The 17,014-nt window shown below is 41.5% G+C and overlaps 1 protein-coding gene and 1 pseudogene across 1 annotated transcript in view; one reads left to right on the top strand and one right to left on the bottom strand.

Moving 5' to 3' along the window:
• Positions 1-17,014, top strand: part of Adamts3 (ADAM metallopeptidase with thrombospondin type 1 motif 3) — a 343,729-nt gene that overhangs the window by 49,458 nt on the left and 277,257 nt on the right. The window contains exon 4 of the mRNA XM_087185304.1: positions 11,863-12,269. Coding sequence (XP_087041430.1) covers positions 11,863-12,269 — 407 coding nt within the window. The remainder of the gene's footprint in view (positions 1-11,862; positions 12,270-17,014) is intronic.
• LOC147830275 (sodium/potassium-transporting ATPase subunit beta-3 pseudogene) lies at positions 3,445-4,449 on the bottom strand (annotated as a pseudogene).

Genomic DNA, 17,014 nt, shown 5'->3' on the forward strand with positions numbered 1-17,014 from the left:
CATTTCTTTTTTCAAATGGCTTTATGAGCAGTCTTAGACTATGAAGGCAGATGTGCAGAAATGCCACAGAGCGTCTGCCTTGTAGTGATGATATCCTAAGGGTATTGAAGCCAGGGGAAAGGATTTGGCTGTGTCTGTGGTTTCAGCATATGCCGCAACGGAGTTTTAATTGCTTTTGAGAGAAGATGTGTTCCCTTCCCCTAAGTGTGTACAGCCTTGCTGAGCCCTTCAGCATTTGGTGTCTTTTTTAATGTCCTCTTTTCATCCTGCTTGCAACTTTTCTGGAATGGCTGGCTCCTGTCACTTCTGATGGAAGTTGTTCCCTTACCCTTGGCTCAGGATTTGGAAGTTGTTGTTGGAGCCACTCCTTCAGCCAATCTTGAAACTGCTCATTTGATTTTATACTTGAGGTCAGATTTCTGCACAGGGATAGCTATACCTGATGAAAGAAGAGGCCTGAGTGAACAGCTTCTCTGTGGTAGAATAATCAGTCATTTCTCGGGAGAGAAGCCAGGTCTGTATGAGGGATGGAGGGGCAGGGATGGTTATAGCCAGCCTGGATTTTAGATCCTCTGTTGACACGGGACCTAGGTACTTCTGATCACATCTGAACTTCTAAGTTAGGGTGGGGGTATACAGGTGAGAGACCTGGGAGGTGCTGGGAGGGGAGGAAATGGGGAATGGACTTTCTTCTGCACTCTAGTGAGAGAGAGCGATTGAGAAGATGATAGCACCAGCTTCTTTGTCAGGTATTGGAATCTTAGATGGTCAGGTTCTTCCTGTATCTCACTCCATTTGGGTCTCATTCCCTGTGGGACAGATAAAATGCTCTGACTGCTCCTTTTCATAATTGGCTTACAAGAACCCATCGGGCTGGATCCAGAATTCAAACGTGGTGCTTTTTGACTCTTGACCTTTCATGCTCAGCCATATTATACAATTCTTCCTTGCTGGGCCTGTGTGCCACACTGCCTCAGGCACAAGTGTTCCATATTCTTTGTGGTGAGACAGCTGTACTGTCAGTTGAGTCACCTAAATGTTGCTGTGACAGGTAGGTGATTTATATTGCACCTCTAGGTCCTTGCAGTGCTGACTGTACTGATAAGACCTTTGTTCCCTTAGTGTTCTGGGGGGAGGGAGACAACACTTTGAAGGAAACCTCCTTCCTGTCCTCAGCAGTAGCATATGTGGCTGAATGTGAGCTCGGGCCACTGGGTGCCTTTGCCAGGGTTACCCAGAACACTGCACTTGTGGAATGAGCCCCGCCTTCTACCCGGAGCCCTGTGTACAGCCACAAGTCGACTCCACCTCTGCCTCAGAGCTCTCAAACCTGAGAGGTGAAGACCTAAGCATGTAACTTTTCCCCACAGAGATTTAGAAACACTGGATTCTGACCTTGCATGACTTGTGTGCAATGACGTTAACACAAGAGCTGTGAAGCTCAGACCAGAGGGTTGCATTCTGGGCTGAGTGGACAGGAAGGTTTCTGGGAGAAGATAGGCTTGTGGTTGGCCCTGGGACCTGGCCAGATGTGCCTCTTGGAGGGAAGCAGCCAGGGCACAGGAGGGCTTCACAGGCAGGTGTGACCGAGCAGGTCTAGTGAGCATGGGGGACAAAATGTCCAACAGGCTTATGTGGGAGGCGATGTCCCCAAGAAACTGGGGACAGTACAGAGAGCCTTGAATGCCAAACATAAGTTTTGTTCAGTGTTATGTTAGTTTATCTATGAGTTTCCATTTCTTATTTGTTAAGCAAGAGGTGATGATAGTCTTTCAAAGATTATCAGATATTTTTATGATTTTTTAATTTTAAAGTAATGGTAAGCCCTAAAGCTATTCAGAGAGAACAACATAGCAGTATTAATTGCTAGCTTTGTGTGTGTGTGTGTGTGTGTGTGTGTGTGTGCCTGTATGTGGTGCTGATGACTAAACCCAGGGCCCTGAACATGTTATCCTCAGTTTTAAAGATAAGAACTGATAGAGAAAGGCTTAAGTGGTGAAAAATCACTAAGGCAATGTGTGGAAAAGTCTATGTATTTGGTACTGGGGATCGAACTCAGGTCCTTGCTCTTGCACAGCAGGCAGCGAAACCACTGAGCTAAATCCCTGGCCCGAGTTTGAGTCTTTAAAATCATTTTTCCAGGCACTAATTTAGACACTAATTTGTACAGTTCTTAGTAGTGAAGAGAAGGTTGGACTTGCAGGATTTCCATGTGAGGGGATGAGGAGGTACAGTGACTGGAAGGAATAGCTCAAGAGAAATTTCTATCGCAGATCAGTAGGGCTTAGGACATCACAATGCAGGAAAAGTTGAACTGAAGTAGCTGTTTGGCGTGTCTTAGGAGAATCAGCACATCATGAGCAGAACAATGAGATAGGTGGTGAGTTGCCAAGTTGGGTGAACATTCACTTCATTTCAGCTGTGTCGGAAATGGCAGGAGAGTGAGCCATGTATGTTGTTTGCAGCAGAGAGCCAAACTGTTTCGCTTGTGATTTGAAAAAGCTTTTTTTTTTCTTTTAATCCATTTTATGAGAGCTTATTGTATGCAGCATGTCACACATAAACAGGCATGTGCTAATGGTGTCCAAACGCTTAGAAATTACCGAAGTTTGGAAACCATAAGGAAAGCTTGCTATGCTGACATTGAGACAGAAAGCCAAAGATCTTTAAATATGGGTTCAGTATCCCTTATCTGAAATGCTTGGGATCAGAAGTGTTTTGGATTTTGGAATACATATACATATATATGTATGTGTAGGGGGGAGATATTTGGAATGAGATCGGACACTAAACATGAAATTAATTTTTGTTTCATATATACCGCATATGTGTAGCCTAAAGGCAATTTTTTTTGTATTTTACAATTTAAATCTTTTATTAGAGTCCAAAGTCTGCTAAATAAAAGCATTAAGATATTTCACAGACTATTACACGATTTAAGACTCATGAATTTAATTTCATAAAAAATTAGGTGCATATTCATTCTAACGTAAAAACTCTTGTTTTTAATGGTCTGAAATACATTAATCTATAAGAGACTCAGTTCCAACATGAAAATAATCCTATCAGCTTTTTAAAAAACATATTTTACAACAAAAGTTTGTACTTTTAATCAAAAAGAGCCACAGACTAATTCAGCATGTAAAAAATAATTTTACAAAAACCCAGGATAATACTTTTAGATCCACTTTTATTCTTTTGTCTTCTTCACATACAGAGCTTCTCCACACACGTTTCTTGCAGCCATAAAGTTACTTAATGTTGGCCAGGTAACATTTTACCCCTAAAACTTTGTTGGCATCAAATTATGAGTTAACCAGTGTTAAATCCATAAAATATTTACATTGCACAGCACATTAAGCTTTAGACACTTGGCAATTAAACCACATTAAAAAAAAGAGGACAAGACCCCCACCCACATGCTTGGATCAGAGTTCAATGGTCCTTATCTAGTGACTGGACACTGGTTCAAAGAGCAGCAGAGGCAGCAGGCAGTTACTTCGGAGGACACTGAACACTGTGATCTGGAAGCGTGCTATGCTGTTACCCAGGTCAGGTGGCACCACCCTTTTCCTAGGTGGTCTCAGAATTCTAGAATGGCAGGTCTAGCGGACTCAGAATAAAGACTGACAATACAGCATTTATACTGCAGAGACATCCTACTCAAGACTATTTTCATGCTGTGATTTTGAATGCAACTCTTCCCCAAAACTTGTCACCATCGTCCTCATTTCTTAGGTTCCTCGATCCCTCAATTTTGCACTCTATGGTTACTTCTTTCTTGGTATTGTTAGATTCAAAGGATACCTGGACAACAACCAATGGCTGTAGATAGCCTACATGCAGTTTCTTTCCATAATATGGAAAATACTTTAAGTCTATGATTCCATGATTAGGAGAAGTTGATACAATTGCTGTTTTCATCCTTAGAAATACAGTCTATCCTTGGTGATCCTTCAGGCATTAGTCCAGTTATTCTATTCATTTTCACAAGAATGCAAGGTTGTCCTTGAGAATAGTCAAAATCAGGATCATTTCTACCACTGTATGCTTAAAATAAGAAATCAGAAAACTGACATGCAACATAAACTTGACCCTGTTTTTTCAAAAAGTACTCCATCAGTACAGTTGGTGAGAGTCTTCTGTTCTTCTAAAGAGTATGACTTTAGAAACTTCTTAAGGTCTTTAATGTACCCTTCATAGGAACTTGGATCAGATACACTGAATGTATATTCCAATGCAGTCACTGGTTTTGGAAAAACCATAAGTCCTGGACTAGGAATCTGGTCACAATATTTTGGAACCTCATCATTCAGACTCTGAAGCATAGCTCACATTGTGAATGAGAAGAGTGCCACCAGGAAACCATAAAAAACTAGGTAGAAGAACAAGATCAAACCCCAGCTCTTGGCAATCCACTCCAGGAACTCTCGGGTGGTCGGGTCAAACAAAAAAGAACTTCCACTAGCCCAGGCCCTCCTTCAAAGACTTCTTCTGGCTCTTTGTTGTGGTTGGCATGCAGGGAACGAGGTTCACAGAGGAGTGTCCTGGCGGCAGCATCAGCGCAGCCCGGCAAGTGCGGCAGAGGGCAGCATGGCCAAGGACACCTTCTCCTCACTGGGAACACCAGAGCCGACTGCCTGAAGGCAGTTTTATACAATATTTTTTGTTCATCTTCATTTTGAGTGGGATTCATCACATGAAGTCATCACACATGAAGTCTGATGTAGAATTTTCTGCCTGTGGTATTTTGTCAACAATCAAAAAGCTTCAGATTTTGGAGCATTTTAGACTTTCGACTTTCAGGTTAGGGATCTTCAGTCTGTATGGGGAAACAGAGAACACTGTCTTCTCAGATCCTGTGCTATAGTTTGTGTAATAATTGCCTGTATCTATGCACATCTGTATATAAATACGTTCACACAGAGGCCCATGTGCACAAGAATGTGGAGATTTTACACAGTGCAAGGAGAAGGAAATCATTATGTTAGAACCTATGCGTGAGGAATGTCGATATTAGAGAGTTAATTCCCTGACAGAAATTTTTTTCATCTCATAAACTGCAGCAAAGACATAATAGCACTTTTCACAGGGGTTGTTTAGGTTTCTGACAGGTTTCTGGACATGTTGAGAAATAAAAAACTAGAGACATTGGTGACAATAAAATCTCTCACAAAACAGGCCAGAGTGGAGCCCCGGGCCCCCCTTGTGGCAGGCATATGATCCTGGGTCGCCATGCTGTGTGTATCAGGCCCACTGAGGCAGGCTTCCTGGGTGAGGGGAGGCAGACATGTCTCCTAGGCAGGCTTATCCCCAGAAAGAAGGATGAGGAAGGAGGGGCCATGCCCAGCAGACCTCTTGTACTTTCCAGACTTTGTAGTCACATAAATCATTCCTCTTAACTAGTGTGGGGTGGGGTGAGGTGGAGAGAGGCCTGAGTCCTGAGAGAAAACCCAGTCCTCACAGGAGCAAGCACAGGGCTAGGGCATCCCACCTCTGACTCAAAAATGACTTCATTTTTTTTTTGGTACCGGGGATCGAACTCGGGTCCTTGCGCTTGCAAGGCAGGCGGCTGAACCACTGAGCTAAATCCCCAGTCCATATTACCAAATTGTACAAAGAGGCAAACATTACATGAATTTTGAAGACCTTTTCGATTTCTGACCTATATAGTTTGGATTCTGTGACTATCTAAAGGCATCTTAGAATGGGGCTGGCTTCCTGCTGCTCCCCATGTCTACCGGAGGTCTGTTTCACATCCATTTCTTGTTGTTTGCATCTTAAGTCATACGACCTGAATTCTATGAGATGTTTGATTTGTAGGTCAGCAGGGACTTTGACAAATATGTGTGAAGTTTGCAAGCAGAATTCTGGCTGGAGGAGCCCATGACAGATTGTACAGTTTGCTGTCATTGATGGCTGGGCAGTAAGATTACTACTTGGGGAAAAGAGGCCAGATGCTAATTTTAGACGCTTCAGGCTCAAACTGCTTTCATTCATCCATTCACTTCTATATGAACAAATATATTTATTGAATGACTTCGGGCTCTATTTTAGTCAGTGAGAAACTGTAGTGAAGAGAATAAATTTTCTGCCCTCATGAGGCTTATGTGTTAATAGATCTAGAGAAATAGTAGACACACATGAAATTAAAATTGGTAGGATGTCAGAGGGTAATAAGATTTGTGGAGAGAGGAAAATCTTGGGGGCTGGAGAGTGGTAAAATAGTTATAGGTCCTCGGGAAAGATCCCCCTTGAGAGCGTCAAATTTAAGCAAAGGAATTGAGAGAGTGAGCCATTGTGCTTTGGGGCTGAACAGGGACACTGAGGCACAGGAAGTAGCAAGTACAAGTACTCAGGGATGTGAGAATTCCCAGATTCAGGCTGTTGCCGCTCACCAGCCATTTTCCTCTGGTGGCATGGGTTCGGAGAGAAGAGCACGTGACTCGACCCTTCTGTTACTCTGTCTCTGTTCTGATGACTCAGAGGGGCACAACAGAGCCAAAGAGCAGTGAGGATGCACATTCAAAGCTGAGGTGGCAGTGGTTTAGGCTAGGTGAGGTGGGGTGGAATGCCAGAGTCTGGCAATATTTTACAGGTAGAATCAATAGAATTAGGTTGAAGACAGGTTTGTGGTGTGAAGAGTTAGGGATGGATTGGTGAGGTTTTAACTTGGGATAATAGAAGCATAGAGTTGGCATTTACTGAATAGAGAGAAGAACAGATTTGGAAACAGAGATTGGGAGTCTCCTTTGGGAGTGATAAGATGCCTACTGAAAAATCTAGAGGATGCAATGACTACTGTGAGCGAAGAGCTCACAGGTGAAGTCTAGGCTAGATGTGTGCAGTCGTGAAGGTTTCACAGGTACGAGATGGGGTGGGTTCCTTGGGCAGAGATGACAAGTGCAGAAGAGGAGTTGTGGGCCATCCCACTGCCCTTTCGTGCTGACAGGCCAGGGAGAGAGAGAGAGATGGAAGGAGGGGAGAGTGGAACAGGGAGACCATCGAGGAAAGGGAAGAGCCAGAGAGCATCCTGGAAGCTAAATAAAGTGTTTCAAGAAGAAAGAAATGAGCAAGGTCACATGCTGCTGACAGGGCAGGTAAAGAGATGGGATCTTGACCGTTGGCCTCAGCAAAATGTGGTCATCAGTGACCTCAGAAGAGCCTGACTGAAATTGGGTTAAGAAAGAGAAGGAATGGAAAGAGAGGAAATGAAGATGTCTTTGCAGAGGGATGAAGGAGCAGGGTATTAGCTAGATGGATGGTCTAGTCCATTTTGTGTGGCTGCAACAAAATCCTTAAGCCTGAGTGATTTATAAGAAACAGATTTATTTCTTACAGCGCTTTAGGCAGCAGATTCTGAGATTGAGGGACCCATCTGGTGAGAGCTATGCTGGTATTTTGTCACCTAGGGAGCATGGCAGGGCAGGGTGTCCTGAAGAGGAGGGAGAGTGAAGGAAAGGGGGCCATGCCATCACTTGTCAGGAACTCCTATGACAAGGGCACTAACCCATGCATGGGGGTAGAGCCCTCGACCTGAAAGGAGGGTGTGGCACCCGGAAGGTTTCTTCTTGTTGTTAAAGATGGGGAATGTGATGGAAGCTTATTTATTTGTTGGTGGGAATGATCTAGTAATGTGGGGAAATGTGACAAAGGAAAAGAGAAGACATTTCCTGGATGTGTTCTTTACAAGGCAGAAGAGGCTAGAGTGGCATATGCAGGGGGAGTGCTTGCTCTCAGATGCGATGCCAGTCAGTTCATTCCCGGTACCAGGAGGGGGTAGCTACATGTGCGCGCACACCAGTGGGTTCTGGAGAAGTCGCTGTGTCTGCTGATGCCTGGGCAGTGCATGAACAGCCACAAGGTTTTATGGTGGCTTCAGCCCTCTGTGCTTAGGAAATTCATGGCCCACAGAGACCTTTTCATGTCAATTGCTTTGGTCCTTTAGCTGCCACAGCTACAAATGTATAGTTCCTGACTTTAAAATGGAACGTGACATTATCTTGAGTAGCTAATTCCCACTTAAATTGGTAGTATGAATATTTACTGAATTCTCTGTATAATCTCAGTTAAACCTATCACCAGATCCCTGATGTTGGAACTGTTACTGTCCTCCAGCTACCCACTGAGGAAATAGAACCTACCAGAAATGCAGAAGCTGAGTGTGGTGACGCATGCCTGTAAACTCAGCATTTGGGGAGGCTGAGACAAGAGAATCACTGTGAGTTTGAGGCCAGCCTGGGCTACAGAATGAGTTCAAGGCCAGCCTAGACTACATAGTGAGACCCTGTCTCAAAAAAACAAAAACAAAAGAAGTTCAGAGTTTGACTGGGGGTAAGTTGATTCAGCTCATTTCTGTCTGACACACTTCATAAAGGAATGAAGTTCATTCCCGTCCCATATGTTGTATTGCTGGATGGAAGAAGTTAGGTTTATAAATGCATAATTTCTGAATGCAGTAAATCAACATGAGATATAATTTAGTTTTTTTATGCAGTTGTAATCTGAGATTAAAATGCTTTTGATAACTTTGAGCTTCTGCCTACCACTCCCATTTTTTTTTTCATTAACACTCAGAATTTAAGAGCCTTCTACTGAAGTTACACTAGAGGAAAACTTGGTTGACTGGCTTTGGTTAGGTAGAACATAATCATGCTTGTGGTACTTTCGCTTTGTAGGTCAGACCTTAAATTAGAAATTGCCAGCAAGATGTTCCATGTATTCTGAAGTGGATGTGAGCATGTGAGCCCACTGTCAAATGTGTAGAGGACCAGAACTGAAGTTTCCGTTAAGTTCCCTCTCATTTGGTGCATCAGGCTTTCTAGATTTACTTTCTCACTACAACATAGGGGCAATCATATCTACTACTGTGATTGTTGTATTAGAGGTGATGTATTCTCAAGTGCAAACTGTAGAGCATTGCACTTACTGTACCAGTCCATGGTTGGTGCCTGGGTAGCTCCTTTGTCAGTTCTGTTAGCTGTTATCTGATCTGGGAGCCAGTGGTCTTGAGGGGCCACAGAGTGTATCTGCCTTAATCTCCAGCTGGAAAATGACTGATTGAAGGTTTAAGTTCAGAAATGTTCCTTATGTGTACATTCTAGGAATGCTATATTATTTAGTATTAGGAAAGCCAAAGCTTTATAGAAATACACTATCCCTATTTTGAATAAAAGCTCAGAACATATTTTCTGACACTGGAGAAATGGGTCTGTCCCAAAGACTGTGTGGCTTGCTGTGAGGAGGAGGCTCTGGTGTCCTTGGGTGTGTCGGAGCCTCCCTGAGTCTTCCAAAGTTCACTTGTTCTCCATTCGCTTAATCCAGGTGTCAGTGCATTGTCTGGACTTTCTTGTGTGTATTCCTTTCACAGGAGACAGGCAATCTGTACATTGAGATTAAGCGTCTCCTTTCCTGCAAACACTAAACTTATGGTTAGAGAAGGAGTTCTGTGATTATCGGTGCAGTCAGACACCCCTGGGTCTTGCGCAGTGTGTTTTGTAAGTCAGTATGGCTGTAGCATGGAGACAAAGCAGAGGTTCTCTGGTTATCTGTGGTCCTCTCAGCACATGATAAACCGATCCTCTAGAAGGGGACACTCGTGTGTGTGTGTGTGTGTGTGTGTGTGTGTGTGTGTGTAACCTTGTGTTGGTTGGTGCCGGTGATACTGTGCTGCATGGCCTGGGGAGCTTCTTGTCCTCAGGGATTAATGGTTACCTTGGGTTGGCTGAGTGCCCATCCCGGGCTAGACCCAGCCTCATGGTGGCAGCTTCCCCTGCATTGTTCTGTGCCCCTTGTGCTCTGGTTCACTCCTGAAATTACTACTTCCTGTTCCAAACCAAAATACAGAAATGTCCACATGGATTTGTCATAAGAGACCAGGTCATTGTCTGTGCCACTCGGTGCCAATCTGAGTGTGGCAGGGCTCCTGATGCTGTGGGTGCTGGAGTCAGGCTCCTCTGCTCTGTAAATAGCACACGTTTCACCCTTTTCTACCGAGCATTTTCAGGGCCGATACTTGTTCTGTGCACTTCATAAAGAGTGTTTTTTGTTTAAATGCATTGATCATTATAAGTGGCATGATGATAACAAACATGCAGTTTTCAAGTAGAAAAATTTTCTGCATTTGTCTTTTGATACTTTACACATTGCTTGAGAACATAACGATTTTATAAAGATACTTGAAGAGCACAGTTCATGGATCTCATTCTCTAAAAACACTTTATTGGTGGTAAAACATGCGGTTTCTATAGACAGAGAGTTTGTGACTAGTATTTTTTCAGTGCACTTGAACACACTACAAGACAAATCTTAGGCTGGAGTAAGGAATATGGGGAACTTATTATTTTTATTTATTTATTCTTTAGTAATTACTTTTAAAAGTTTTAATTTTTTATTAGTACATGTTTGCAGCACATAATGATTCCATTCCTGGTGTGGAGTTGGTACATGTACATAACACATCTTAACTCTTTTATCACACTTTTCCCTTCCCTCTTTCCCCTCTCTCTCCATCTCTTGTTCCCTTTCCCTTTTGCAAAAGATCTGTGTCATTATTTTCTTTTATGAAGATGGGGAATCTTTCATTCATAATCTCAGGTTTTCCTTTCCATGATTACTTGTTTACTTTTTCTCTTTCTACCTTTCCTTCTTTCTTATCGAGTCCAGAGCCAGGTGCAAACTAAGCAAGGGCCATCATGCTGATCTGTGTCCTCTTAAATTTTATTTTGAGGCAGGGTCATACAAAATCTTCCAGGCTGGCCTTGAACTTGCAATCCTTATGCCTCAGCCTCCTAAGTAGCTGGAATTACCAGTGTGTGCCATCCTGCCTGGCTCTGTGGTTTCTCTTCCATTGTTTCTTTCTCCAGAATTCACTATCTTCTTATCTTTCCCAAGAAGTATCCTTTCCCAAGGGTGATTGTATTTTAGGAGACACGGTACGAACCTTTGGCCAAGGTAATGAAAATAAGTCCTAATTGTGAAATTTAGTTAACAAGCAAGTGTCTGTCAGTGTCCTAAGGAGGGTTCCAAATATACTTTCATTTCCAAGTGGGTCTGTGTCTCATGCAAGGAACACAGCGCCCAATGAGAATGCTGTTCTCTGGTGACTAGTTATCTGTGTTTTCAAGTTTTATATCATTATCTCCTTTTTGTCTATTCTCCTGACTATTGCAAATGAGGATAGGTGGGACACAGCATGATATAGCTCAGGAGAGGGTGTGGGTTTTGGAATACGGCTTGGATTTAAATCTGAGGTTCACAATTGTTTGATCTTAGACACAGACTTTCCCCAAATCGATTTCTTCACTTTTGAAGTATAGTTTTTAGGGTTGTTATGACTGAAAACCTGTATAAACTATAGCACTATAAGCTGCAGTGTAGAAGTTATAGGCTTATGGTAGAAGTGACATAAGATGGCTGTTGGAATTAGTATAAATTTTAGGATTTCTACAGGGAAAAGATGAAAATAATAAAAAATTTTCTTCATAATAGCAACCTTAAAAAAGTTTATAGCTGGTGCCACTTATGTTAATAATAAGTTATTTGGTTTTATGTCTTGATTTTTAAGTAAGCTAGGTGTAGTTAATAGAAACTTTTATTATACTCATGTTCTGAAACATGTAAGAAACGAATATTCTCAAAGCAGTACATTTTTTTAAATTAAAAAATGATTCATTGAGTTACCTAAGTGCATGACTTGAGCATGACTTGAGGTCTCACAATTTAATATTTATGAAATGTTTCAGTAATGCACTTAATGCAAAATGAGGTACAGCCTGTGAGGTGGGTACTTGATGCCTGTGTCCTGTCCTTTTCTGTACTCTTGTCACGCAAGGTCCTATAGCTCTGTTTTTTACCCCACAGATTTACCAGTGAGGAGGCACAGGGAATATGAGTTAGTAACTCCAGTCAGCACAAGTCTAGAAGGACGTTATCTCTCCCACATGCTGTCTGCAAGTCACAAAAAGAGGTCACCAAGAGACGTGTCTTCCAACCCTGAGCAACTGTTCTTTAACATCACTGCATTTGGAAGAGGTTTTCATTTGCGCCTAAAGCCCAATACTCAACTAGTAGCTCCTGGGGCTGTTGTGGAATGGTATGAAACCTCTCCAGTGCCTGGGAATATAACCAACCCTGTGAATGACCATCAACCTGGAAGTGCTTCAGAAGGAGTCTGGAGAACAGAGCCTTTGCAGAGCAACTGTGCTTATGTCGGTGACATTGTGGACGTTCCAGGGACCTCTGTTGCCATTAGCAACTGTGATGGTCTGGTAAGACTCATTCCCTTTGAGTGTGCATGTATATGGGTGTGTGTGCACACACATGTTGGGGTGCAATGTGTCTTTGGCATGGTTTGGAAGATAGAAGTGTGAAGGAAGCTCCTAATTCACTGTTAGATTTTAAGTTCAGAGAAAAGCATTAGGAAGTACTTTACTGTCAAAGGTGTATGCATTGACTTAATCTAAGATGTGAAGACAGCATTATCCAAGAAACAACAGACAACTATCCTAGCATGTTTTTCGTTTTTCCTTGTGGTATATTGGGAGATTTTGTTGCCTTATTTTTTTAAAACTTCCTGAAAACTGTCTAAAGAAACATAGATTCCACTAGAAGGACTGTATTTCACTTTCTATGTGGAAACTTTGGGTATCGTCATAAAGTATTTGGAAAGCATTCTTTAGCTTTCTAACAGAATGATTAAGTAGAAAATGAGCAGATTTCTTGTCAGAATTTGCCCAAACAGCATGACATTTTGAACATGAGATGTACCTTGGTGTGATAGCTTTGATTTTTCTCAAATAAAATGCTAATAAATTGCATTTTGGTTTTGGAGCTGAGGCCAACAATAGCCACTCCTCCTTTCTGATTGTGCAGGTGTCATGTGTTTTTATGGTTTTGTGTCTCTGGTGTCTCTTGGGAATCATGTCAGTGTTCATGCATCTTCCATGCACAGCTAACTCCAGGTCTCCATTCAGAAAAAGCAACTGGCTTTTTCCTGTGGTTTTCAGGTTGCTGTTTCTTGGGAATTCAGAGCTGTTACTATTACAGAGCTGCTGCTCCTTGGAGTTCTCAGAGTATCCCATTCTTTGTAATAATTACCCTGTTTTGGTTGCTCTTTGACTATAAGTACCTTCAATATTTTGCTTTTATCTTCTAGGCATACTGTTAGCAGTACAGGTACAGCCCAGTTGAGATCTGATACCATGTGTTTTACCAGATGCTGATGAATGAATTGTGTTTTAGGCTCTAGTTTCCCAGGCTTGCACTAACTCTTAATACCCTGCACTTTTTAAACTTGGTGCAGGAAACTGTATAACATGTGTGCAACAGGTACAGGTCTCTTAACTCGGCTGTGTTAGTGTAGAATCTGCACCCTTACACTGGGTGGTAGACCTTCTTCTGGGACTGAAGACATAGGGAATCACTCACATTCTTGTCGTTCTATATAAAAGATCGAGTAGACTTGAATTAGTTTGTTTTTGAATTAAAAAATCAGGACTTTTAGAAAAGAAGACTGAATGAGTTTGGATTCAAGTGTTGTTGGAGAGGGGCTTTGACTCAGTGCTACAATACGAAAGGAAACTCTACTCAATGGTATTGTTTTATAACACTTGAGTAACATCTTATAGAATTAATCTTAAATCGAGTGTTAGTTTTTAATTTCACAGTATAAAAGTTATATACTATTTCAGTTAAGATTTGAAACTTTGGGATATTGGCTTGAAAATAGTTTAAGGAAGGAAAATTGTAAAGAAATCATTTTAATGCATTATCACAGTAATATTTAAATCTAGCTTAATAATCATGGTTTTTCTTACCATATGTGTCAAATTATCTAGTCAGAGATACAGAAATCTAGAGAAATAAGTTTTTATGAGGAAAAGGGAAATAGATTTAAAGTGTGAAGGAAAGTTATTAGAATTGTTCAATTTTTCATGTTTAAGATATAGCATTAACTATTGATGTCATGTATGAGTCAGCATAATATAAGTGTGTATGTGTATAAAAGTTGTGCGCTGTAAGTGTTCATTGTTTCATTCTTTGGTCCATTAACTAATTATTTTAAAAACATTGGTAGGAAGCCAATTATGGGTCTAGCACTATTCCAGGCACAGTAAAATGATGAAAAAAATAATCATGGTTACATCCTTTGGAGCTTAAAGATAATAAGTTAGTCATAGAATTTAAGTGTCAAAAATCTGGCAAAAATTTACTTCACATATATATATTTAAATATATGTATACTTGAAAATGTATATGAAGCATATTTGTCTTAGATCATCATTAAGGGAAGTATCTTCTGCAGAGATTTTATGAATGAGACAGTTTGTAAGCAGAGAGAGACCCAGACCTTGGGCTTGATCCAGAAAGACCAGGTTTGGCTCAGCAGGCAGTGCTCCATGCTCAGATGGAAGCCTTTTCTAGAGTTTCCAGCTCCTTCCAGCTGGGTGCCTGGAAGAAGAGAGCAGTTGGTGACAGAAACACAAGCAGGGCTCTGGAGAGCAGGTAAGGAGAGTTGAGGGGCCTTGATCAGAGCCGTGGGTGGTCAGTCCACTGTAGAATGGAGCAATAGAGGCTTAGTGTGGGATGTCCTATTTGTGTGCTGTGGAACAGTGGCTCATGGGAGGAGCCACAGGTCCTGCTCACAAAGTCTTATCGGTTCACAGCAAGGCCCTCTCCATGAGCAAAATCCTTACCTTTTTTTCTCTTATGCTGCCTCATCAGGTGCGATGTGAATTTGAAATGTGGCAAACATGAGACAGAATTAATTTGTATTACACAGAATGGATTTTGTGTAATTAAAAAGCCGCACAGTTCCTCAAAGTGTGTATCATAGAGTCAGGTTTGTGTTTAGATACAGTGTAACTGAATTAAATTTTTTATAGTAATTTATTACTTTATATATGATGAACCTAATAAATTTTAAAGTGAAGCTTTTATTTTGTGTCTTCATTTTATTTTCCTGTTAGCAACATTTTATTATAGTTTTTTCTGAAAATGCTGGTCTGAAACTGGGGAGAAAGGAAATTGTTTCTGTGACACAGTTAGTTTGAGAAGGAAGTGGGGCAACTTACCTGATTTCACCCATAATGGACTGAAATAGTCAGGTCGAGTTTCCTGGTCCAGGTAAGTTCATGAAATGGTCAGAAGAAAGATACTTTTAACACAGGCTTTGTCAAAGGGGACAGAAACAGTGTGTTGAGTGACACATGAAGAGCCAAGATCTAGAATGTGAGCTAGACCTGGCTGTGCATAATGACTAAAATATTCTTCAGTGGCTTCCTGAAATCCAGTCTCTTCATAAGGGAATCGATAAAGATTTTTTCCCTATGTGACCAGTATCTGTTCCTGTCTAATATTGACCTTCTCCTATTCTCTGCCAAGATTATCATTTAGGAGTGACTAAATATTCTTGACCAACTGCAACTTTATTCTTGCTTTATACTGCCTTACTTACTTATACTGCCTTACTTTTACAGAATTGTTGAGCAATTCAGCCTTAAGAATGTCCCCCCCCCCTTTTTTTTTTCTCTTTTTGGAGTGATAGGGTTTGAACTCAGGTTAGGCAAGCACTGCCTTGCTCTATCCTCTGTCTTTGACTTTTTTTTTTCTTTTAAATTTTAAGACAGGATCTCACTAAGTTACCCAGGCTGGCCTCAAACTTAAGATTTTCCTGCTGCAGCTTTCCCAGTAGCTGGGATTACAGGTGTGTGCTGCCACACCTGACAGAATGTGCCAGCTTTCTGACAATCTAGAACACAGCCCTACTTCTCTAGACAACTTCCATCCCCAGATTATCCTACCAGCCAAAGCCTAAATCCTGTTAATATGTATAGTTTCTAACAGTCTCTTACCATTGTGCTCTTGGCTTCCTCTGCTTGTATGTGGTAAGTGCGATTGTCAACTGAAAGTGCTACTGATGGTCTTTGACCAGAAGGTGTTGACCTTCTCTGCCTGTCCATCTCTAGAGCAGGAGACCAATGGTGAGAAGTCATGAGGGTGGCAGGTATTTAAGACTTCTTGGTGGGAAGACACTTCTGGAATGCACAGATATCCTCTCTGTCCCATCAAGGAACATACAACAAAATATATTTCTTCCACAGAGTCCTCCCATTTGCTCTGTAATGCCATTAAACCACCCTTGTGAGTAGTAACAGCTCATAGTTCTGTTTTTTGGTCTATAAAATTTCCAAAATAAAAGCTTGTTTAATTAGTAGGCTTTATGTTTTGAGTTTCATAATATAAGGAAATTGAATTTTTCTAGACTTGCTAAAACAGTATTGCCTTGTTAATTCCCCTGGATTTTGATCAGAGGGGGCTGGTAGAGAATGGGAGAACTGACTAGTACTAGGTAATTGCTCTCCCGGGCTCTGCAAATTCATTGATTTCCTCGTGGGCTGACTTTAAGATCAAGGGGTTTATTGAGGACAGAGGTTTTCAACCATTTTTTCAGCATTTGCAATTCTTCTTTCAAATGGAATGACCAGTGGTTATCTAATAAAATAATACGCAAAGTGGATAAACTCAGGGAAATTTGGTTGAAACACAGGTGGGAGGTTCTTTTCTCCTCTATCATCACCCACCACTAGTAGACTGTCTGACGGGTACTAGTCCAGGCAGGGATCTCTACTAGGAAGCCGGGAGTTTTTGGAAGTTAAAGCTAACTACTTAGGAGTCATAAATGAACCTCTTTTCTAAAATAGCTGGTCGGCACATCTGATTAATGTTGGAGGCATTTTATCCCTGTTAGATTTTGGACAGATCTGAATACACTCTGTGTGAGCAATTGCAAACTTCTAACGAAGTAGCCCCAGTTCCCTGCCTTAAGACTTCTGACTTGGAATTTGGTCCTTTCAGAAACTTACTCTGGTTTGCCTGTTTCAGTAAGTCTAGCTGCAGAGCTTCTGTTGAGAAGTCTTTTAAACAATATTGTTAGTGTGCACATGATTGAGAACATTTGAATGGTGATTGTATATTTGGCTCAGTCTGGTAAATGAAATGTTTGGAACCAAGA

This window comes from Heterocephalus glaber, unplaced genomic scaffold (assembly GCF_053883595.1).
Source record: "Heterocephalus glaber isolate CG9 unplaced genomic scaffold, H.glaber_assembly_v1.0 deba00000281, whole genome shotgun sequence".
Taxonomy (NCBI): Eukaryota; Metazoa; Chordata; class Mammalia; order Rodentia; family Bathyergidae; genus Heterocephalus; species Heterocephalus glaber.